The following is a 23607-nucleotide window of genomic DNA, read 5'->3' as shown; positions in this document are numbered from 1 at the left end:
TGTGAAAATGTCCTCTTTTGGGTCAAAACAGGGAGCGCGTGAATGCGCTCCCTGTTTTGGCCTAGAAGAGGACATTTTCACATCCCTATATCTTTTGATTTACAAGTCCAAACGGGATCATGTTACATATCAAATCAAATGGCAAGACGTACTTTAGATGATTATCATGTCTTTGTGCACCATCTAGTAAATTCAATGCAACAAAATATGAATTTTAGTCGATTTGTTGCATTGGTAAGATTAGTGGGAGGTAAGAGTAAATCATCAGGGAAGGATATTTTTGCAGTAACAAAGAAACGTGGGTTTTATTCCAAGAGTGAATAGAGTTAAAAAAGCTAAGCGTTTACATATGCATGAAATCTAGACTAATCCATGCAAGGAGTCCTTGGAAACACCCCACTTGTGTGGAAGATTGCATTGATGATCTCAATTACTCTAGTGGAAAGAGAGAACTTGATTGTAGTAGGGTTTGTCTTTGATACAAACAATGCTTGGAAATTAAACATATAAACTGTTTCATGGTGGATGATGTGAAGTTAGTGTTAGGGGATTTAAAGTTATATGCATATTTAACCTTCTAGCATTGAGGAAACATATGGACTTTTGAATAAGTTATTATTTTTTGCTATTGAAATGGGGGATTTATAAATATTTTATTGTTTTTTATCGCTCGCTTTTTTTGGCTCACTCACTTTTTGGTAATCCTTAGTTGGGTTGACATAGATTGGAAATACTTCCCCACCTCTGTTCATCTCGTCGCCAATTGAATTGCTGAAATCAATGGGTGAGGAGAGACATCTTGAATTGCTGAAATAAATGGGCGAGGAGAGACATTTTGAAGCCAAGAAATAGAGTTTTCAATCACCAATGGTTGAAATGGTGGGATCCAACCCCTTGGTATAATAATTGGGTCGTACCTCGAGCTGGTGCCACCATCAAGGTCCCAAGACGATGTCTGTTATATGGCTGTCCACACTCCTGTGAATGCTCTATTCAAGGCCAGGGCTTACATATGGCTGTCCACACTCCTGTAAATGCTCTATTTAAGGCCATTATATCTGCTCGTTACAGAAGAAGCAGAGCGTTCTTTGGCGCCTTGGTGGAGATGATGTCCTCCGAACTCCATAAATGCGCAAGGGTGAGGACTTTCTGTCCACCTCTTTGTCCATAAAACTAGAACATGGTGGGAAACTCATGAGGTTTCCCCCTTCTGCTGATTTTCAATGTCCTCGATGACCATGGCTGTTGTATTCACCAAGGTTGAAGCTAAAATTCCGCCAACAGCTGTGGCCATCTCCTTATAGAGCTTCGTGGACTACGGGCATCATTATTACGGTGACCTTGGATGTGGCAGTAATAACCATGGTTCTCTTTGTTATGCTTGGTGCGAGTCTAGGCCTTGAGGAATCTGTTTAAGCTGTTGGTGTCCTTTGTGGTCCAGTTCTTCTTCCCCGACTTCTTTCTTCCCACTGTTGGAGCTCCTGTCTCTTGAGGTGGAATTCTTGGTACTTCTTATTGAGGGCTGACTTGCAACTTTGCTGCCCCTTGCTCATGAGCTCAAAATTCATGGGCGCTGTCGTACCCTTGAGGGAAGAAGCTGTGTATGTACCACTGGAATGTCTATCCGCAGCCCATGAAGGAATTTCATGGTCTTGTCCTGCTCCTCCTTGTGGTGCTAAATACTGAATCTGTTGACATTGTGGTTGACCGATTTAGAGTGCCCCTGGGGTTCGAAGAATTGCATCTCCAAATGATCCAAGAACTCTGGTGGTCGAAATCATGTCTTGATGTCCTTGAGGAATCCCATTCATGTATAATGCTTTGTCTCCATCAAAGCGTCATAATGATCCGCCTGCTACTTGTGCCACCATGTGATGGCCTATAAATGCATGGAAGCCAAGATAGACTTTTCATTGTCCTTTGAGGGGACTACTTTCGACTTGTTCGGACTCAGGAAATCAACACTGGTGGGTGTAAGGAAAAAATTATAATCTTTGGTTTGTGAGCTTTAAATAAAGGTAAGTGCTCATTTAACATTAAATACTATCTTCATTTGTGATTTGTAATAGTTCAATGAGTTCTATTTCTTTTTTTCCTGATGAAACCTAGTTTGTAGGGTAAACTGCAATCTTCACACCTTTGATGCCAAATTAGTTTGGCAGGTCTTTTAGTTCATTATCTAGTTTTTGGGATTGGGGCCTGGGCTTCTGTTTTAGTTGCAAAATCTGGTAAGAGGAAAAATGAAAGTCGACACAGTAAGACTAGTAGAAATATCTCGTTTGATTGTAACTATAACACGCAAGTATGAAAATCCTTGACTTATTTTTTTTCTCCTTTTCAGAATAGATGCGGATTCAAGGGAGGTGTGGAGGTTTGGGTAGAGGACATTCTGAATTTGGGTGTTTCGTAAGGGCTCTTGCTTTGCTCTAGTTGTAAGGTTATTTTTAATTCAACTTTGTTCATCCTTATTTCAATGGTTTGAATTTGTTCATGGTGAATCGTATGTGCTTAGATCTTCACCTCCCCCACCCCCCGACCCAAAATAAAAGAATCTTCTATTTTTAAACTTGAGAAAATGATACAGATCAGCAATCCATGGGACACTCGACCAATCAAAATGGCAGCTGGCAGCTATGCAACTTGCTCTGCTGGTGAGTGCTTTGTTATGAAGGCTCTCGTGGACCCATGCATCTGAAGGCTGTTTCTGTTCCTCCCTTTGCAAAGCCTAAGTATTGTTGGAACTATAGGGTCAATCCCCCACCTGTAAGCTCCCTAATGAGGAAAGCTAAAGGGCTTGATGCCTCACATGTATGAGGGTAGATGCATCAGAGCAAGATGGCTGCCACATGGGCAGCATAGGATATCCTCCTTGATGTTGATTTGGGGCAGCCACATGGGCTGCCCACAGCAGCAGCGATCCTGGAGAGAAGTATGTGCCCAGGCTCTTGCAGGCCATGGACTGGACAGATGCTGCATTAGGAAAAGGACTGCGCAGGTAGCATGGATGGACTGCTGAGCTCAGCCAGTGGAAGACTGCAGGTGCAGAGCAGGTCTGCAACAGGATGCAAGCAGCAGCAGCAGGTTGGGGTATCAAACAGGCAGCAGGCCTATCAGCATGCCACATGTCAGGTCGGCAGCAACAGTTGGCCATACAGATCAGGTTGGTTGGTAGACTGGCCCGCCAGTCTGTCGCAAGGTCAGTGTAGCCAGTCAGTTATTTTGGGAGGGTAGCCAGCCCTATAAAAGGCCTCCCTTTGGGGGATTTGAATACCAAGCACGAGGTGCTGGCTTCAATCCATAGAAAAGTTTTCGTAACTTAAAGATCTTTTTCTTGTCGCATTTAACCTCAAATCTTGGTTGTAACTTGTGGCTGACTGGCCGGCCAACCAGTGGGGGAGCCAGCCCTATAAAAGGCCGCCCTTTGGGTGGTTTCAATATTAAGCATGAGGTGCTTGCTTCAATCCATATAAAGGTTTTCATAACTTACAGATCTTTTTCTCATCACCTTCAATCTCAAATCCACGTGGCTCACAACACAATGCTGCTCCCCCCTTGCTGCTCAACCCCTTCCTGTCGCCCTTCTTCTTAGCCTCTTCACCCTTCTCTGCGCCTCCCTTTTCTACCCTTCCCCACCCCTCTTTCTGTCGCCCTTCTGCCCACTCCCTCAGTCCCGCCTCTAATCGTACACCTGTATGGCAGATGTATAGGCTGTACGGACAACCATACAGGAGGATGCGTCAATTTTACGAGCAAAAACCTATGAGCAGGTTTATACGAGCGTGTTTTTCAAGAGGTTTTAAAAATAGCATTTCTTTAGGAAACATGGTTTTTACACTTTTATTTTCATTAGAACTAGATCCCTTTATCATAAAAATATACAAACTAGTCACCCATTCATTTTTACATAACATAAATCTTCTTATTCATAGACATCCCTTTGTACCCTTGTTATTATCTTTAAAAAGTATTGAAAAATAATTCATTTAAGAAACGTCCCTCATAATCACTCTCAACATAATAATATTATACATAAATAATTACTTATTAAACACATTTATATCATATGGCAATATCTTTCAAGTGTTTTTATAGTATTAATAACAATATATTTATGGACATGTTTCTATAGAAGTTTAAATTACTGTAAATAAGTATTAACTTGGGCTTATATATCACTCTCATAAAATACATGTAATATTTAATACTATATATGCAAGGTTTTCCAAAATATAACCCCATAGATGTGCTCAAATGGGGTTTTCCGATCAATTTGAGTGGCTGAATGACTATATTTGGACATTGGATGTGAAAGTTATGTCACTTTTAAAAGTGCTGTCCAAGGTAGTTTCGCCAGCGAAACTACCTTGAAAGACCTTGTTCAAAGGGGTTTCGCTGGCGAAACTACCTTGATGGCTTGCTTCAATGAGTTTTCTTTGGAGAAACTATTTCATGAAGATAGGGTGAGAGAGGTTTTTCAATGTCACCCCCTATTAAGTAAAAAGTTGTAAGAAGGATCATAAGGGAATTTTCATAGAGAAGTCTACTCTACATGTGGGTTTCTTCAAAAGCCATCCCATTATGTTCTCACCATTCCCAAATATTCACATAAATATTCGTGTATAAAATAGGCATTCCTATAATACTTTTCATATTTCTAAGTGAAACTATGTTTTCTTCTGATCCATTTTTGTCATATTTTTGCATAGTTGGAAGCTTTTTTTTTCCTTCGCTTGGACGCTCGGAAGATTTCGCTCGGAAAATGCTCGTCCCCCATACAGGACTGTACAGTTCCGACCCGTCTTCGTAGCTCCACTCACCCCTCCGTACAGGTCAGTCCCCCTCCTTACCGCTCTACCCCGTCTCTTCTCAACTTACTCTTTCTCTCAGTCCTCAGCCCTTCCCTGCTCCTAATCCTGTCACCCTCTTTCATTCCCTCCCTTTCCCTAACCATTTAACTTTCCCTTCATGTCTTTTTCCGCAGCAGCAGGGATTTTTCTTCATTGGTTCCAAGTCAGCCAATCCTGCCATGAGAACACGTTACTTAACAAAAGATGAGTTGCAATAGCTACAAAAAGATGTGGAACAAGAAAATTCCACTGCACTCTTTGCTTGCATACATGTATCCCACCCTCACGAAGATAGGATCAGGATTGGATGCTGTTTGCCGTACTTCATGAGCTCTCCAGGCACTTATCCAATGCTTGGCTCTGGGTAGAGGCTTTTTTCAGGTGGTTTTTGATTCGGTAAATATTGCAGCATGTGTGCTTCAGGCTAGTTTTGTAGCCCTCTCCTCCAACTCTCTCCATATACCTTGGGTTTTGGCCTAGAGAGGAGGACAAGCAGATCAATTCCTTGTATATCGGATGCCGAGCCTTCTTCATGTTTATCACTGGTTTCTCCCCACCATTGGTGCATCTTTGGGAGTCATCATAGAGATTCTTCCTCTTCTTGGTTTGCTCTCTACAATAGTAGAGGCAGTCGGGTTTGATGGAGTCCCTCGATCTAGGGTCATTGTTTTTACTTTAACAAATCTGATGATCACATCATGCTTTAGAGACTAGATGGCTTCCTTTTCCGATAGAGGATTGAGATTAGCGGTCGTCAGGATTAGTTTTGCAGACTCTTTGGGCATCTTTCCAAGGATTGCCCAAAGAAGAAAAAGGGCCCAAGAAATAAAGAATGATTGCTCCCCCCTCTCAATAGGATCTTCCTTGGCCCCTGCTCCTTGTCAGAGATGGAGGATAGTTGGGGTTGGGAGGTTTGTTGTTCGTGCTTACTTAGACCAGGTGTCCCCTATGCCTTCTCAGACTCCTAATCAACCTCTATTTCATTCAGCTCAGCAGTTTTTTCCACTTGATGGAGAACTTGGTTTGGCTGGCACTCATATAGTCAGATCTTTAGATAGCGTTGACAAAGTGGAGACCCCATTTTCTTCTTTGGCTGCCCTAGTTCAAGCTGGGACTGTAGCGCCCTTTTAGTGGAGATGACGTTGACTCCCTTTGGTACAAGACAACAGGGTATCATCCTCTCTTTAGTGGACTTCCTACCCTCACTTATGCTAGGAGAGGTTCAAAGAGGAAAGATGTTCAAGGCACATACAAAATAAAGCTATGGTGGGACGTTTGTTGGCCTCACCCCCACACGATGACAAGTTCAGGGCTGTATCCAAGTGAGCCTAGCACTTTCGTGACCATACATGGGAGGGTTTTCCTTCTCTATTTGGGCCCACACATGGCTTTTATCATTGCATGATACCATGGTCTCACAATTGATGATATGACTCAACATATCACAGCCCAAATTTCCTCTTGATCATGCCACAATTCCTTGGTCTAAGGAGTCTCGACCCATTGTTTTACCATTTATTGGTGCATGTTTTGGCACAATGTTGGAGACTTCTACGACATCGGCTTTTGTACTTGAAAATGATGGAGTACCACAGATATGCTTGATCCTGAAGATGATGCTTGAGACCTGGAGTAGTTGGTCTTTTGCCAAGGAGTGGAGTTGACAACTACCAGTGTAGTGCATAGACAAATGGGCGACCTGGCCAAGGCTTGCTCCTCACAAGATCAGGGAAGCAGTTTTGTGCTTCCTTTGTTGACAAGGCTTGTTAGCCAGAACTTTAAGGGCCTTGGTGGTGTTAAAACTTGATTTGTAATTAGCTGCCTCCCTCGCCTTTAGGGGGCCCCATTGATATTTTTAATTCCAGAAGCACAAACTGGATCTTAGGGATCGTAGTTAGGGAAGCTGCTTTCAAGTCATACTTTTGGGTGTGTTGCACTTGGCACCAGGCTATATATTTTTTTCATCCACGATTCTCCCCCTTGTGGTTGGCGATGGTATCATATTTCGTCTAGGGATTAGTGGATTATTTTTTCGTTGATTGATGGATGTAAGATTGGCTTCCTTAACCTCTATGCTCCCAATGATAGAGGAAAAAGAGTTCTTTTGTGGAAGGAGCTACTTTTTGCTCCCATATTGTTGATTCCTGGGAATTGGAGGTGACTTCAACATGGTGGAGTTGCGTACAGACAAAAGAGGAGGAAGAGAATATGACATTCGCTCTTTGAGAAAGCCTCATGTTTTTTTTTTTTTTTGCAAAAAGAGACTTCTATTAAGTATTAAAGAAAACCGTTAGAGCAAGCTCCATACGGGATACATCATGCAATGCATGAAAAGTTCAAGAGCCAAAAAGAAAGAATTGAGGCTGATAGTGCCATCTCAATCCGGTAGAAACCTCTGAGAAAAAGGGAGAACCCCTCCAAACTCGAAGAAATATAGTCCTTCTAGAAGAGGCTGCCCGTGAAGGGCCTTGCATGCTAGCCCATATGGCTATCAAAGTGTGAACCGTGTTAGTCCGAATACTCGTGAACACCTGTGATGGGTGTATCTGGGTGCCATCCAAGGCCTCTGTACATCTGGCTCTCCAAATGTGCCAAGAGGAAATGCTAGCCAAAATCTCCCAAGAGGTGTCCACTGAAGCATGAGAAGCTTTGAAGGGAGTAAGTGGTACATCCTGAAGAGAGCAGGGCTCTATCACCTGCCGGCGGACCGAGAGTGCCCAAGAAGAAGGCTCACCCTCATAAAACGGGATAACCATGCGGCTGAGCCCCAAGTCATGAAGAAAGGGGAAGTATGAAAGATGCTGAGTATCCGAGCAACCCCTTTCCAAACAGTCCTCGCCTGACTGCAGTCCCAAAGGCAATGTCGCACTGACTCCTCTGCAGAATGACAGCGAGGACAAGTGGGATCAGCCCCAAATCGTGATCTCCACAGGTTCACTGCAATCCCTCCATGAATAGAAAGCCAAAAGAAAAGAGTGATCTTTCTATGTCTGAGGGATTTCCAGAGCCTCCTCCAGAAATTTCTACGCAAATCTGTGGTGATGAAGAAGCTTTCCCAATGGGGGGCTCTGGAGGGAATCCAACCCCTACTGTTCAGCTGAAATCTCCTGGCATTACCAATTGTGAAACGAAAGAAGGGAATCCCTCTCTCTCGGTGCCCATGATCTATCCACTCCCACTCTCCTGGGTCCCACTGCAAGCACCTGATAGGTGCACCTCCATATAACCACAACCTCCAGGATTCCAAGGCCAAGAGCAGAGGGTCGGGGTCTAAGTACCACTGCAAGCCCGCTCCATGGTCCACAAAACCAGCAATCCTGATAGGCTGAAAGGCAACCTCTAGAAGAATATCATCCTTGGATGTAGAGAGTATACCTCCATTCCCAATGTTAAAGACCAGTGCATCTTCCTCGAGACCTCGAAGAGCGATCACCTGTAAATGAATTGTTGTCCTCGAAAAAGATCCCATCCAAGTGGTGGAAGTAATAGGCAACTCAACTGTCCATTCCATTGGGATGGCTGCATCTATCTGCTGAATCCAGCGTGCTACCCCTCTGAGGTGACTCACGGACTGCAGTCTCTGATCCTCAGGTAGCCTGATAAAAGCCTTCCAAGTGCCTACTGTGTAGGCGGGGCCTCTCTCCCATTTGGACCACTGCATGTAATGGGAAGTGCCCAGTGGTCTGGCATGCTCGTCAAGTATACTATCATTCCACATGATCGGCTGCCTATCAATCTCTTCGACAGTAGAAGGTGGAATCCTTCGAAGAGTGTTCCTAAAGCTCCCCCAAGCTTTTAGGATGGCAGTCATGAGAGGAGAGGCAGAAGATCTGAGAGGGGCGGAAGTAAAAATCCAGCGAGGGCTGTCCACCCAATCATCTCCCCAAGGTTGGTGTGCAAGCCTGAATGCGTCCAAAAAAGAAATCCTTCCAAGGTTCTTGCCCAGGCATGAGTCCCCTCACCACCACCTTACAAAGCAATGCCCTGCACTGCAAGTCCGGGTCAATGATATTAAGGCCCCCTTTACATGTAGGGAGAATAATGGTCTCCCAGGCCACCCTCGCTGCAACATCTGCTGTGCCATCAAGTCCACTCCATAAAAAAATCCTGACTGGTCTAATAAGCTGAGTGATGCAATCCCTAGACTGGCACCAGTAAGAACACACAAACCAGGCAGTGGCAAAGAGAACCTGGTTCACTACCACAACTCTAGATGCAAGGTCGAGTTTGGCAGAGCTCTAGAAAAGAAGCTTTTTCCTTATACTTTCTAGTATTGGGGCAAACTGCTGTGCTGGAGAGATGCCCAATCCTTCCTGGCATCCCAAATACCTGATAGGAACACCCCTCTGAATCCAGGAAAAGCCAATGTCAACTCCCCATCCTGGAGTGTCCTCATCACTAATCCAAAAGCCAAAGGATCCTCATCACTAATCCAAAAGCCAAAGGATTTATGCCAGTTAATGTGTGCCCCTGCAGCTGAGCAAAAAATATCCAAGGCTGTTCGAAAAGAATCAAGTGACTGCGAAGAGGCCTCAATAAAAATAGTAGTGTCATCAGCCAACTCACAGTCAAGAAGCTCTTGCTCTTGTCTCAAGGGCAATCTGAACCCAAAAAGCTCAGCCTGAGATCTAAGGAAGATACTCATAGCTTCTGCCACAAAAAGAAAGAGGAAGGGGGCTAAAGGGCATCCCTAACGAACTGATTTGGAAATTTGAAACCTGTCACCCCTTACCCCTCCAATCAAAACCTGGCTGTGGGCTGATCTGTAAAGGGAGGCCACCCCTCTAATCCAAGCATCTGAAAATCCAAACCGTAGAAGAGTGCCCTCAAGAAAACCCCAATCTACTCTGTCATAGGCTTTCTCGAAGTCCAGGAGTAGAACTGCCAGCCTCTGCCCGCTCTGCATAGCCCACTCTGTGGCTTCCCAAAAGGAAAAGATATTATCAAAAATGCTCCTGCCATGCACAAAGCCTGTATGAGTATCATGGATGAGGTCTGGAAGAAGGGGCTGTAATCGGATGCTGATCGCCTTGGCAAGGATTTTGTAAAGAGTGCCCAAAAGAGTGATGGGTCTCCAATGGGATACAAAATTCCTATTGCCACCTTTCGGGATAAGGTGAATGAGTCCCTCGGTCAGTGAGTAAGGCATCTCACCCGAGTCCCAAATGCCTTGCAGGGCTGAAGTAATATGATCACCTATCATATCCCAAAAGGCTATAAAAAAAGGAGTAAGACCATCGGAACCAGGGCATTTGCCCTTATGAAGGGCGGAGAGAGCAGTCTTGAATTCTGTGTTGGTAAAGTGTGCATCAAGTGAGCATAACATCTATGGGGTGACCAACACAGGTAAACTCTGCCAAACTTCATCTCTAGCCACATCTCTGGCCTGTGTGTTAGGATCTGCGGAAGTAGGGAGGCATAGAAAGCTGTCGCTAAGTGCATGACGGCTCCGGATGGGACTGCAAAACGCCGTCAGAGTCAATAAGCTGCCTGACACTCTCCCTACTATGTCTGGGACCAAGTGTAGAGAAAAAGTGTTTATTAACTCTCCCTCCCATCTGTATTCAAAAGGACTCCCGTGCATGGAAGGCATACTCTGCTCTCTGATCAAGCAAAGTCTGCAAGTGAGCCCTTGCCGCAGCGAGGCGCTCCTGTATCCAAGCATCTGAAGGTCGTCTCTACTCCTCCCTCTGTAAGGCTGCCAACTGCCGGCGGATACCAATCTCCTGCCTGAGTACCTCACCTCGCCGAGCACTAGCAACGGAGTGATAAAAGTCGCTGATACTGGCAAGTGCTATGGCCACATGTGAAGGACCGGCCACCCCCCCCTGCATGTGAGAAACCCAGATCTCCAACACTGCCTCTGTGAGAGTCTCATCCATGTATAAGGCATCGGGGATCCTGATACTGTGAGACCGTCCTCTCAGATGAGGCTCTGAGATTTGGACAAAACTACCGGAAAATGGTTTGAAGTGGAAACACCAGGTGCAATGCAAACTGTCCCCCCTCTATCAAGAGCCTAGTCACCCACATAGAATCTGTCAATCCGAGCATGGATAGGCAGAGAGCCTCATGTTTATGGCAGGCACTAGTGAAAATTACTAATGTGGGACAAAATAACACCATAAAACTAGTTAAATCATCTAGTTTTAGTTCAAAAGCAAAGATTGTTGGGTTGATGATGCTTTTCATTCCTTACTAAAGTTGCTTCTATTTCTTAGTCAAGTTCGACACCCTTGAGTCACATCCACGCATAGATCGACACATTTTATGTGGATGATTGGGCTTTGAATAGGGGTGGTATTATATGCATTGCCCCAGGGGGATCTACTTCAAACCACTATCTTCTCATTATTTCTGCTTTTGAGCCTCACAGTCATGCTTGATCTGCCAGTATGAAGATTCGGGATGTTTTCTATACAAAGGAGGATCTTTTAATGGCAATTATACAAATCTAGGATTCCTACTTGTAGAATGGTTTGTGCTCTCCTCTTGCTTCGGCAGCAGCTCTTTCTAATAATAGTTCTTCTGTTACTCTATTGCCAAGACCAGAAGACTGGATATCCTTATAGAAAAATAGAGGGAAGTTGCTTGATAAAGGCCAACTCCCACTCAGCAGAAGAATTATCGCGAAATCACAAGACACATGTATGGAACACAACTCAACTCTATGCGCTTTACTTAATAGTAATAAAGGGGATGTGAACTGAAAGATAACTTAGATGTACAGCCAAAACATAATATATATCAAGTATAAAACGGCCTTCGGCAAACAATCTATGAGGTAAGGTACCAAAGCTTGAATCCATTCGCCTTCTCAGGTAAACTCTTTCTCTTCAATTGATGAAACATGCCAAAGAGAATCTGAAGAAATCTTTTGATATGAAAGACCTTGGCTATATGCATTATTGGTTGGGTATTGAAGTCTAGAGAGAAAAGGATAATACGTTCATATCCCAAATCAAGAATATAAGTGAGACCCTCAAAAGATTCAGAATGGAGGATTGTAAGACATATAAGTTAAGCAAATATGAACCAGGAATGTAGATGATGATTCATAGGGTATGAGGTTTGATGCTTTAGTCATAAGTTTCTAGTCTTCTACATACTAGATAATATACACTTAAAATTATTTCTTTCAAGCTCCATTATAAACTATTGGTGGTGACCTTGAAGGGTTTGTAAAGGACATCAAACTTTCACATGGGGAAACTATCATATGTTTTTCTCTTCTAGTTTCTCACGCAAGCATCTCGTAGGAAACTCTATAGGGACAATTTATGCGCCTTTTAGGAAACGATCAATGGTCTTGACTAATCTTTGATCTTTTCGTGGACTGTGTCCTTGTAGGCCATTACGATTAATAGAGCATGTCAAACAAAAGTTTTTGAAGATGGGAGGACTAGTTTTTGAAGGGGCAAGTCTTTCCAAGGCAAATGTATTTGATGATGCTGTGGTAACAAGCCTACTTTTTTGTCTTTTTTATTTTTATTATTTTTTTAAGAATATTATGTTTTTCTTGCTATGGACAAATCTTTTTACTTGCATGCTCTTGTATGTGTTTAAATTTATGGTAGATATTTGTTAAGTGAGTCTATGGTATTCCACATAATTAAGCATGTTGTCACATTGCAAATTCGTTCACTGCAAGGTGCCTTCTTCATTTGGTACCTGTCTGAGGGGGGGGGTTTCTTAACACTTCCGGAAGTATTACTGGAGGCCTAGGGCCACTGGTGCGAGAAGCGAGTAAGACGTGCCATAAGTGTCACTGTTGGTACGTAGGTGAGTGCTTGTCGATGGTGTCAACTATGTGCAAGCGGTAGATGGTGTCAACTATGTGCAAGCGGTACAAGTGCTGAAGTGATGTGAGCAAGAAGAAGACCAAAGCGGAACAACATCATGAAAGCCATCCCTCGACATGAACAGCAAGGAACTTCAACCACATGACACAGATCCGTTGTACCAAGTGAAGGGAGAGGAGGGGAGGAGAACACAACGAAAAGAGATTTTAGAGTAGCGAGCAGAGATGGGAAGTAGCATAACTCATTAGAGAGCAAGATGACTGATACACTCCCCGAAAATACACACGAGGCGAGCTCTTGACTCTAGCCTCTCACTCCTTCACTCCCGCCTCCCGTCCCTGCCAGAATGTCCCTCTCCTTTTCCCTTTCCCCCTCTTCACCTTCTCCTCCTCTGCTCCACCCCCCGCTACCAATCTCCACACCTTCTTCCTATTGGTTGCCTTCTTGCACCCTTAGCCATCCTTAGCCATTACACCGTTTGTGGGCCGCTCTGTCCTTGATGGCTTCCGCAACACTCCAGCCTGTCCTGGGTCAGTGAATCCCGTGCTCCATGTGTTCTCCTGCGCTCCTGACACTAGTTGGTTGAGAGGGTTGGTGCACCACCTATGCCTCTTAACTGTTGGACTGCTTCCCATGTGCACCAACAGGTGTATCCCGCGTACCATTGCTTCCCATGTGCACCAACAGGTGTATCCCGCGTACCATTGCGCCAATACTTCCCTATGATTGACTTTGACCATGGTGAGTCGAGGTTGAGGTTTGGCACTCTTCAGTCATGTATTGCTTCCGTCATGTCCATGTCAAGTCATGTCATGTCCAAGTCATGTCCATGTCAAGTCATGTCATGTTCAAGTCATGTCCATGTCAAGTCATGTCATGTCCAAGTCATGTCCATGTCAAGTCCAAGATGTGAACACATGTGAACACGCTGCGACTAGGTATGACCAAGGTCTAACAACTTGGCATGTTGCTGAGGTGACCATGACGTGACCCAAGTGTGACTCTTGGTGGGTCGCCATAAACTTTGAGTACAACAGATCCCCCGCCACTATCATTCACCGTCCCGGTGAATGACCTAGGATCTTGTGAGAGAAAGTTAAGTGTAAATTACAAATAAGAAAGTGACCTTGGGGTTGACATCCCAAAACTGAAAAGAAAGGGCTCATGGCCTTACAACTGTAAAACTGAAAAAAAAGAAACTGGCTCATGGCCATACAACTGTAAAACTGAAAAAAAAAACTGGCTCATGGCCATACAACTGTAAAACTGAAAAAAAGAAACTGGCTCATGGCCATACAACTGTAAAACTGAAAAAAAAAACTGGCTCATGGCCATACAACTGTAAAACTGAAAAAAAGAAACTGGCTCATGGCCATACAACTCCAAACTCCTTAATTACATGAGAATCCAAATGTACAGAGTTCGCAAAAAGATATGCCGAACTAAAAGATCCAGGAGCTACTGCTTGCTGGATGAAGGTCAGGGAGGGGGAGGGGGTGGGTGTGGTGGGTGTGCTGAGGTTCCGGGGCTGGTCCTTGCCTCTTCCTCGACTGTGTCCATGAGGTTGTGGATGTCCTCATATTTGGATTTATACCTGTGGTAGCCAGACCTGTAATGTTCACATCATCGAGATTTGAGAGCAGCATTTTCATCTTGCAGCCCATGGAAGTTGTCCTGCAACTTGGAATGTGAAACTTGGAGATGGTCTTTTGCCTCGCGAATCTGCTTCATTTGACTCCGCACCACCTCCACCTGTTGATCCACAGTATGCTTATCGGCAGCCAGTGAGGTGTATCTGTCCTGTAGGGCGGCAAGCTCCCGCTGAATTTGAGCCTGTTGGGCTGAATGGTGGTCCTCCAAAACTTTCTTGGTGGCTGTCCACTCTGCCTCCTTTGCTACAAGACTTTGCTGAAACTCGTCGTGCTGAGTTTTCCACCCAGCTTCCCTTGCCTGTAGAATTGCTCCCCACTCCGCTTTTTTCATTTGCAATGTTGTATCCCATTCTTTATGCATGCTGGCTACCTGCTTCTCATGTTCCAAGCGGAGGTGTTGCTTTTGTGACAGAAGCTTGCAAACCTGACCCGTAGTATTAAAGAGGGAGGCACCCATCTGAATGAAGCTGTCATCTATAATGCGTTGAGCCATATGAAGGGACCTTTTAACCCATGCATACCTGTCCCGATAGGTCATTCGGTCAGCCATGTCAATAAGTTCGCCATATTCCTCGAAGGCCGCTTTCATCCCCTCTTGCTCTAGGTCCTCGAGAGCTGCCACTGGAGCCAGTGTGTCGATGTCTAGGTAACAGCTTGGAGCTTGGGATACCTTCTTGTTGGAAGCGATTGTCTCTTGCAAGGGAAGTGTGAAAATTTGGTCCAAGTCCTCCTCCATGCAAACAGGAGACCGCTTCCGCTTTAATGCATACAGCAGCCGTTTGTGTTCCTGGCTCTGTTCCTCTATCTGGGCCTCATGGGTGAATAGATCTCCCGAGGAGGTTGCGAAGTAGGTATCCAACATATCATTTTGAGGAAGTGGAGGACAATCCGCTGGAAAAGGTATCTTACCCCCAGCAAAAATAACCTCGCCAGGTCGAGTTTCCAGTAAGTCCTGTCCAGCAGCCTCCATACTTGGTTCAGGGGTCAATCGTCGAGACACCCGGGGTGGGGTCTTCGCATCACCAGTGGCTCCCAAAGTAAGATTCAAGTTCAATAACCTGTGTCGTTCTGATGCCTCTCCATCAAGAGATTCCAGGGCAGAGGTGCCTGCTGCCGTAACGGTGCCTGCTGCCGTACCTTCTGTTGAGGGATCCCCCTGAGTTGGGGGGTTAATGTGCATATCTTTGCACCCTACTGACCGTGATGAGATGATCGGAGGGAAAATGGTCATGACTGCGGGTGAGGTAAGTGGTAATGTCCTGCCATGGTGGGTGAGACCTGAGGAGGACAGGGGAGTGACCGGAAGAACATCATCAGGGAAATCACAATCTGCCTCGAAGGGGATGGATGGAGAGGCGACTCCTGCATGAGCAACTGATGGCAAAGCTCCAGAGGCTGGCCCAAGAGGGAATGGCTCAGAAACCTGTGCTACAGATGTGGGTGGAGCAAGAGTGGGAATGGAGACTGGAGATGCAGATGTGGAGGGAGCAAGAGTGGGAATGGGGACTGGAGATGCAGATGTGGAGGGAGCAAGAGTGGGAATGGGGACTGGAGATGCAGATGTGGGGGGAGCAAGAGTGGGAATGGGGACTGGAGAGGAAGAGAGGATAGAGACTGGTGCAGCAGAGGCCGAGGATGCTGGGGCCGCACGAAGGGCCAGTGGAGATGATCTCAAGTGGGGGATCATAGGAGCGGAGGGTGGGCGGTGAGGAGAGGATGAAGTATGTGAAGGTGGAGGAAAAAGTGAAGTATGTGAAGGTGGAGGAAAAAGTGCAGGCGTTGCAGCCCGCCACTGGTGCAAGAGGTAGGTGAGGTGAGGTCCACAAGTACATGTGTGTGTGCTTCGGCGTGTGCGATTTCGAACAGTGGCCCGGAATGTTGAATAAAAGAGGGATGCAAAATCATACTGAGTGATGGTGAAGAGAGCATTAAGAGCAGGACGGATACCTTTCGTGATGTAGTAATGCCCGGGTGCTGAATAGAAGCGAGTGAAGAAGTAGCGTGTGATCACTGCTTCTCTGCTTCCACCTTCCAAAACCTTTTTGCAATCATATCCCCTCCTGTTGGGTTTGCACTGTGAAAGGAATGACAGGAGATGTGGTGAATCGTCGGAAGGAGGCTGAATAGGGAGAGCAGGGAGCCCCATGTACTGTGAGACCAAATTGGGTGTGAGAAGCTGCCTGGAGCCCATGAACTCAAAAGTGTCTGTGACATAGTCGTAAGATCTGATGAATCCTGTACACAGTTCCACATCCACCGGAGGGAAGATGACCTTGTCGAACTCAGTTAAACTGAGGGTGTGGATCTCGGAAGATGACAATACGGAGGATAGTTTGAGGTTCGGATCCAGAAGAGGTTTAAACATAACCCGAACGTGGGAGAGGGGAGGGGTGGTTACCGAAGGGCTCTGTATCTCCGTTGGCCCACCCGACCCTTCTGAATGTGGTCTCCGTGCAGAGGGGGTGTAATCTGAGCCCCCATGGTCAGAAGAGGAGGCACTGGAGCTCTAGGAGTGGAAAAGAACCCCCCGCTGCTGTCTTGATTGCGGTGGCTCACCATCCGAGATGATAGTGATCTCCGGACCAAGATGGGAATGTATCGCTGATGAAGTCGGTCCTGCTAATGAAGTCGGCCCTACCGATGAAGTTGGCCTTGCTGATGAAAGTAGCTCTGCTGATGAAGTCGGCCTAGCTGATGTAGTCAGCCCTGCTGAGGCTGTAGGCAGGGGTGAGGTCATGTGCACTGCAGAGGCTGCCTGAGACGTCATGGCGGTATAGAAAGGAATGAAGAGCTTATCTCTGGGCAACCTTGGCTTATACTTAGACTTCTTCTCGAGCATGAAGAAGAACAAGAGGTAAAGTGTAAGCTAATGACGAAGCAGGAAAGGAAGCTGATAATGAAGCAGGAAGGTGAGTGATGACAAGGCAAGAAAGGAAGCAGGAAGGGAAGGGGAGCTGGTGACGAGGTAGGGGAGCTGTTGTCGAGGGCTTGAAGCAGGAAGGGAAGGGGAGCTGGTGACGAGGTAGGGGGGCTATTGTCGAGGCGTTGGCAAGCCCGCTGAGATAGAACGAGAGAGTGGGGTAGGTGGTGACAAGAGGGGGAGCTGATGGTGATGAGAAGGGAAGCTGATGGAGAAGCACGAAAGCTAGAAAGGAAGCAGGAAAGGAAGGGGCGTTAATGACGAGGCAAGAAGGAAGTTGGCCAGATGATAATCGAGAAGGGGAGTCGATGAGGAGGTCTAGAGAGGAAGCTGGCGAGGTGCTAGTGAGGAGGGGAGCTGGCCAGGTGATAACGAGAAGGGGAGTCGATGACGAGGTCCAGAGAGGAAGCTGGCGAGGTGCTAGTGAGGAGGGGAGCTGGCCAGGTGATAACAAGAAGGGGGAAGGAGAATTGCGATGAAGGGAGGGCTGCAGAGAAGGCGTTGGAGGGAAGGCTGCAGGGCTGTTGCAGGATGGCGATGGAGGGAGAGCTGTAAGGTGGCGATGGAGGGAGAGTTGTAGGGTGGCGATGGAGGGAGAGCCGTAGGGTGGCGATGGAGGGAGAGCCTGCAGGAGAAGGAGGGATGCAGGAGAAGGTGTTGGAGGGGAGGCTGCAGGCTGCAGCAGGAGGGTTGCGATGATAGTCTGCAGGAAATATGCGATGGAGGGAGAAGGAGGGAGGCTGCAGGAGACTGCAGGAAATATGCGATGGAGGGAGAAGGAGGGAGGCTGCAGGAGACTGCAGGAAATATGCGATGGAGGGAGAAGGAGGGAGGCTGCAGGAGAAAGCGCTGGAGAGAAGGAGGGAGGCTGCAGGAGAAAGCGCTGGAGGGAGGCTGCAGGAGAAGGAGGGAGGCTGTTGCGATGACAGTCTGCAGGAGATATGCGATGGAGGGAGAAGGAGGGAGGCTGCAGGAGAAAGCGCTGGAGGGAGGCTGTAGGAGAAGGAGGAGGCTGCAGGAGGCTGCAGCAGGAGGGTCGATGCTGTAGGAGATATGCGATGGAGGGAGAAGACGGGAGGCTGCAGGAGAAGGCGTTGGAGGGAGGCTGCAGGAGAAGGAGGGAGGCTGCAGGAGAAGGAGGGAGGCTGTTGCGATGACAGTCTGCAGAAGATATGCGATGGAGGGAGAAGGAGGGAGGCTGCAGGAGAAGCGCTGGAGGGAGGCTGCAGGAGAAGGAGGGAGGCTGTTGCGTATGATTTCGTAGGCTGCAGGAGAAGGGTCGATGCTGTAGGAGATATGCGATGGAGGGAGAAGAAGGGAGGCTGCAGGAGAAGGCGTTGGAGGGAGGCTGCAGGAGAAGGAGGGAGGCTGCAGGAGAAGGAGGGAGGCTGTTGCGATGACAGTCTGCAGGAGATATGCGATGGAGGGAGAAGGAGGGAGGCTGCAGGAGAAGCGCTGGAGGGAGGCTGCAGGAGAAGGAGGGAGGCTGTTGCGTATGATTTCGTAGGCTGCAGGAGAAGGAGGGAGGGGAGGCTGCATATGATTTCGTTGTCTGGAGGGGGGGGAAGACAGCCATAAATACATAACCAAGAGATCCAACTTTAGAAAAGTAAGCCAAAAATAGCATGAGTGGGCTGCAAGATGCGGTGGAGGAGGTGGATGAGCTGATCCCAAGGATCCACGCTGAGTTTAGCCAGATGCTAAATATAGCAGTGGTTGGAATTAGGAGAGTTTAGCCAGATGCTAAATATAGCACTGGTTGGAATTGGGAGAGTTTAGCCAGATGCTAAATATAGCACTGGTTGGAATTGGGAGATAAAGGACAGACGCTGAATTTGGTGGCTAAATATAGCCTTGGTGGGAGGGGGTAGGTGAGAGAAAAAGCGGTGTGGGCAAGAGGAAATATTTGAATGAACACGGTGGGAAAATTGGAGTTTGAATTTTACTCTCTCTCTTGTATAGGATATTGGATCAGGGTGTTATAGAGGTGAATGAGGCTGAATGAGGCTGAAGGAGGGATGAACCAAGGGTGAACCAAGGATGAACAAGGGGTGACCTTGGTGTGCCTATAGGTGACTGAGGGTGAAAGCGGCAAGAGGTGACCTAGGGTGAACAGGGGAGGAACAAGGGGTGACATAAGGAGGAGCATAGGTAACAGAGAGTGAGCTTGGGGGGTGACATAGGAATGAACAAGGGTGAACTAGGAGTGCACAGAGGTGACCTGGGAGTGAACATAGGTGACAGAGAGGTGAACATGGGAAGTTGACAGAGGAGTGAACAAGGGTGACCTAGGAGTGAACAAGGGTGACCTGGAGGTGAACATGGGTGACAGAGAAGTGAACATGGGGAGTTGACATAGGAGTGAACAGGGGTGACCTAGGAGGTGAACATGGGTGACAGAGAGGTGAACATGGGTGACAGAGAGGTGAACATGGGGAGTTGACATAGGAGTGAACAGGGGTGACCTGGAGGTGAACATGGGTGACAGAGAGGTGAACATGGGGAGTTGACATAGGAGTGAACAGGGGTGACCTAGAGGTGAACAGGGGTGACCTGGGAGTGAACATGGGTGACAGAGAGGTGAACATGGGGAGTTGACATAGGAGTGAACAGGGGTGACCTAGAGGTGAACAGGGGTGACCTGGGAGTGAACATGGGTGACAGAGAGGTGAACATGGGGAGTTGACATAGGAGTGAACAGGGGTGACCTAGAGGTGAACAGGGGTGACCTAGGAGTGAACATGGGTGACAGAGAGGTGAACATGGGGAGTTGACATAGGAGTGAACAGGGGTGACCTAGAGGTGAACAGGGGTGACCTAGGAGTGAACATGGGTGACAGAGAGGTGAACATGGGGAGTTGACATAGGAGTGAACAGGGGTGAATAAATAGAAATTCAACTCATAGGAATGGAAATCCTTATCCAAAGAGAGAGTCAATGTGGATGATACTTCTTTACCCGTGAGCCATTTACAGGTGCTGGTAACTTCTTGCCCTCCAAGGTGGCCAAATAAACCCCTCCACTAGGAATAATCCTTGTGATAAAGAAGGGCCCTGTCCAACCACTGACAAATTTGGGTTTATGTTTCAGGAACTTACTGGAATATAACAAGACTAAGCTGCCAACTTGGAATTCCCTCTTCCTGAGATTTCTGTCATGCCATGCCTTCTGCCTTCTTTGCCAGACTTCCTGAGCCAGGATCGCTTCACGACGATGTTCATCCAAGGCTTCAAGATCCCATAATCTCTCAAGTGTGCATGCCTCCAAGTCATCATCCATCTCTGCCATGACCCTAGTGGTCTTCATGTGGAACTCATAGGGCATAACCGCCTCCAAGCCGTAAACTAGTTGGAAAGGTGAATATCCAGTGCTAGCCTTGTATGCGGTTCTGTAAGCAAAAAGAGCAGCTGGTAGTAGAATATCCCAATCTGCCAAGGAATGAAGGCATAACCGAGCCACAATATGAGACATGGTCCGATTGGAGCTCTCGGCCAAACCATTGGCTCGAGGGTAGTATGAACTAGAGGTCTTATGAACAATTTGCAGTTGGGTGATGAGGTCAGCGATGACATATGATTTGATCATACAAGAATGAGGCCACAACTTGAGCAGTGCAGGTCTTCGCGGCCTTAGCCTCCACCCATTTAGTGCCATAATCAGTAGCAATCAGAGCATACTTGTTCCCTCTTCGAGTTGCAGGAGAGATGGGTCCAACAAAATCCAATCCCCATCTATAGAAGGGGGGTACAGGGCTGGATGGCTGAAGGGGAAGGTACTCCCGTCGGGTAGGCTTCGGCCCCCCTCTTTGACATGAGTCACAGCGGCGAACATAAGCATAGCAGTCTTGGAATAGCTTTGGCCACCACAACCCAGAGCGCATTATCTTTCTAGCAGTGGCCTCTGGTGCCATATGACCTCCCCCCATTCCTGAGTGAGCCTCCTGAAGGATGTCTTGTGTTTCATGAGGGAGCACACACCTCCTCAATATGTGGTCCTTCCCCAACTTGTACAGCTGACCCGCGATCAGTTTGAAAGGAGCAGCCTGAAGAATCTGCCTCCGCTTTTGTGCTGGAGTTAACCCTTTGGAGAACTCCCCTGTAGACAACAATTGTACAATGTTTGCATACCATGGGGGAAAGCTATCCACAGCAAACAGGCAGTCATCTTTTGGTACTGTGGCATCGACACGGAAGAGGCCCGCATCTGGAAGGTCATCATCAACTCCTATGGCTGCTTCACCTGAAGAGATCCTTGACAAGTGGTCTGTTGGTTGATGTAATCGGCCTGCTCTCACTAGGATGTCAAAGTCAAACTCTTGAAATAGAAGAATCCACCTACTCACTCTCCCCCCAAGCGTTGGTTTGTTCAGTAAGTACTTGAGAGCTTGATGATCAGTAATGATGATAAACTTACTGCCCAAGAGATAGTGCCGATACTTTGTCATGGCATAGACCATGCCCAAGCCTTCACGTTCAGTGGTGCTATAGTTTCTTTCTGCTCCATTGAGTTGTCTGCTTGCAAAGTACACAGGCAGGTCGAGTTTGTGCTCTTCATCTGGTTGGGCCAATATCGCCCCAATGGCCAGCCCACTTGCATCTACATGCACATGAAAAATGATATCCCATTGAGGTTGCCGCAAGATGGGTGCCTTTACTAGACGATCCTTAAGGTTGTCAAACGCCAGTTGTTGAGGTGCCGACCAGTTGAAGGACTGCTCCTGCCGAAGGAGTTCCATCAACGCCACCGCTATGTCGGCATAGGACCTGATGAATCTTCTATAATAACCCACATGTCCCAAAAAAGACTTGACTTCTCTGGGTGTGCGAGGAATAGGCAAGGTCAATATCACTTCCACCTTTGCTGGGTCGGTGGTCATTCCCTTAGCTGAGACGATGTGGCCAAGGAGGACCCCTCGCAAGGCGAGGAAGAAGCATTTGTCCGGATTCAAGCACAACCTAGCTTCTCTGCACTTATCAAAAACCCACCTCAACTTACTCATATGATCAGTCTGAATAGCAGGTTCGAGGTGAGAAGCATTCTTACCATTGAACACAGAGAAGTCATCCAAGAATACCTCAAGGAACTTTCCGATGTTCTCTTGGAAGAGTTTGGTGACAAGACGTTGAAACGTGGCCGGTGCATTGCATAGACCAAAAGGCATCATCCGGTAAGCATAAGTTCCCCATTGGGTGACGAAGGTAGTCTTTAACTGATCTTGCTCTCGTACCCGAACCTGGTTATACCCACTGTATCCATCCATGAAGGAGTAGAGAGCATGACCAGCTACGGTTTCAAGCTCCCTGTCAGTGAAGGGGAGAGGAAACCTATCCCGACGTGTGGCGGTATTCAAACTCCTATAGTCGACACAAACTCGGAGTTTTCCAGTTTCTCTTTTGGGTACCACTACGATGCCACTAAGCCATTCGGAGTAGTCAACAGGGTAGATCAACCCTGCTTGCTCCATCTTTTGAATATCAGCATGGACAGCCTTGCCATAGTTAGGATTCATGCGATATGGTCCCCTGATCACCGGCTCTGCTTCCGGATATAGATCGATGCGATGTTCCATGAACTCAGTGGGTACTCCCTTTAAATCCTTATATGACCAGGCAAAGACATCAACATACTCTTGAAAAAAATCAGACAATGCAGCAAGGAGATAGTCATGTTCCCAGACCCAACTGGCTACCTTAAGATGTCGCGGTTGGTCTTCTGTCCCTATGTTCAGATACCTCCAATCCCTGGCATGGTCAACCTGAGGTATGCTTCCTGATGCGGAGTTGTTCGGTTCTTCTACTCCCACTGCTGGGTGCGCAGGAGAATCATCTAGAGAAAAATTCCCCACTACTTCTTCCATCCAAGAGCTCAGATAGGACGGTTGGGTGTGTTCTGGAAATGGTTGAAATGTAGAGGCAACAGTTGGGCCATTCTCTTCTTTCCTTTTTGTGCTTGCTTGAGCATTCCTCTATATGGTAGTCCAACCACCTCGTATGTAGTGTCATGAACCTCCTGTGTCGTTGGGGAGTCAGCTTCTGACATATATAAGTCGAGTAGAACAAGGTCCGCGACATCTTCTTCTCCCTGTATGCTGTGGGCTTGCCTTGAAGGTCTGAAGTTCCAGACTCCAGTGTGAATGTGGACGGCTCCTTCAAATTGGCCGGCCTCTTGACCCCTCCTAGGTTGGTCAGATTGCATAATGGATTCAATAACCCTTCCAAGAGTCATTTCCGGTACCTCCTGCCTCTGAGTGACATCAGTAAGTAGGTGATCATCCTCTTCTTCTGCAGATCCATGAGTGTATTCTCCAATACCATCATTGTGCTCAGCCAGCCTATGATCTATGTGGTCATCTTCTTCTTCCATAGATTCATAAGTGTTCTCTTCAG

The 23607-nt window shown here is 47.0% G+C and overlaps 1 protein-coding gene across 3 annotated transcripts in view; it reads left to right on the top strand.

Annotated features, from left to right (window-relative positions):
- LOC147891919 (Lycopene beta/epsilon cyclase protein) overlaps positions 1–23607 on the top strand; it is a 121739-nt gene that overhangs the window by 23892 nt on the left and 74240 nt on the right. For all 3 annotated transcript variants that reach the window (XM_087388222.1, XM_087388221.1, XM_087388220.1), the window contains exons 5-6: positions 2342–2406; positions 12198–12303. In XM_087388222.1, coding sequence (XP_087244348.1) covers positions 2342–2406; positions 12198–12303 — 171 coding nt within the window. The remainder of the gene's footprint in view (positions 1–2341; positions 2407–12197; positions 12304–23607) is intronic.

This window comes from Dipteris shenzhenensis, chromosome 17 (genome assembly GCF_047967505.1).
Source record: "Dipteris shenzhenensis isolate YYH24624 ecotype China chromosome 17, Dip_SZ_1.0, whole genome shotgun sequence".
In the NCBI taxonomy this organism is placed as follows: Eukaryota; Viridiplantae; Streptophyta; class Polypodiopsida; order Gleicheniales; family Dipteridaceae; genus Dipteris; species Dipteris shenzhenensis.
The sequence above is the reverse complement of the archived record's forward strand: the minus strand, read 5'-3'. Positions and strand labels throughout refer to the sequence as shown.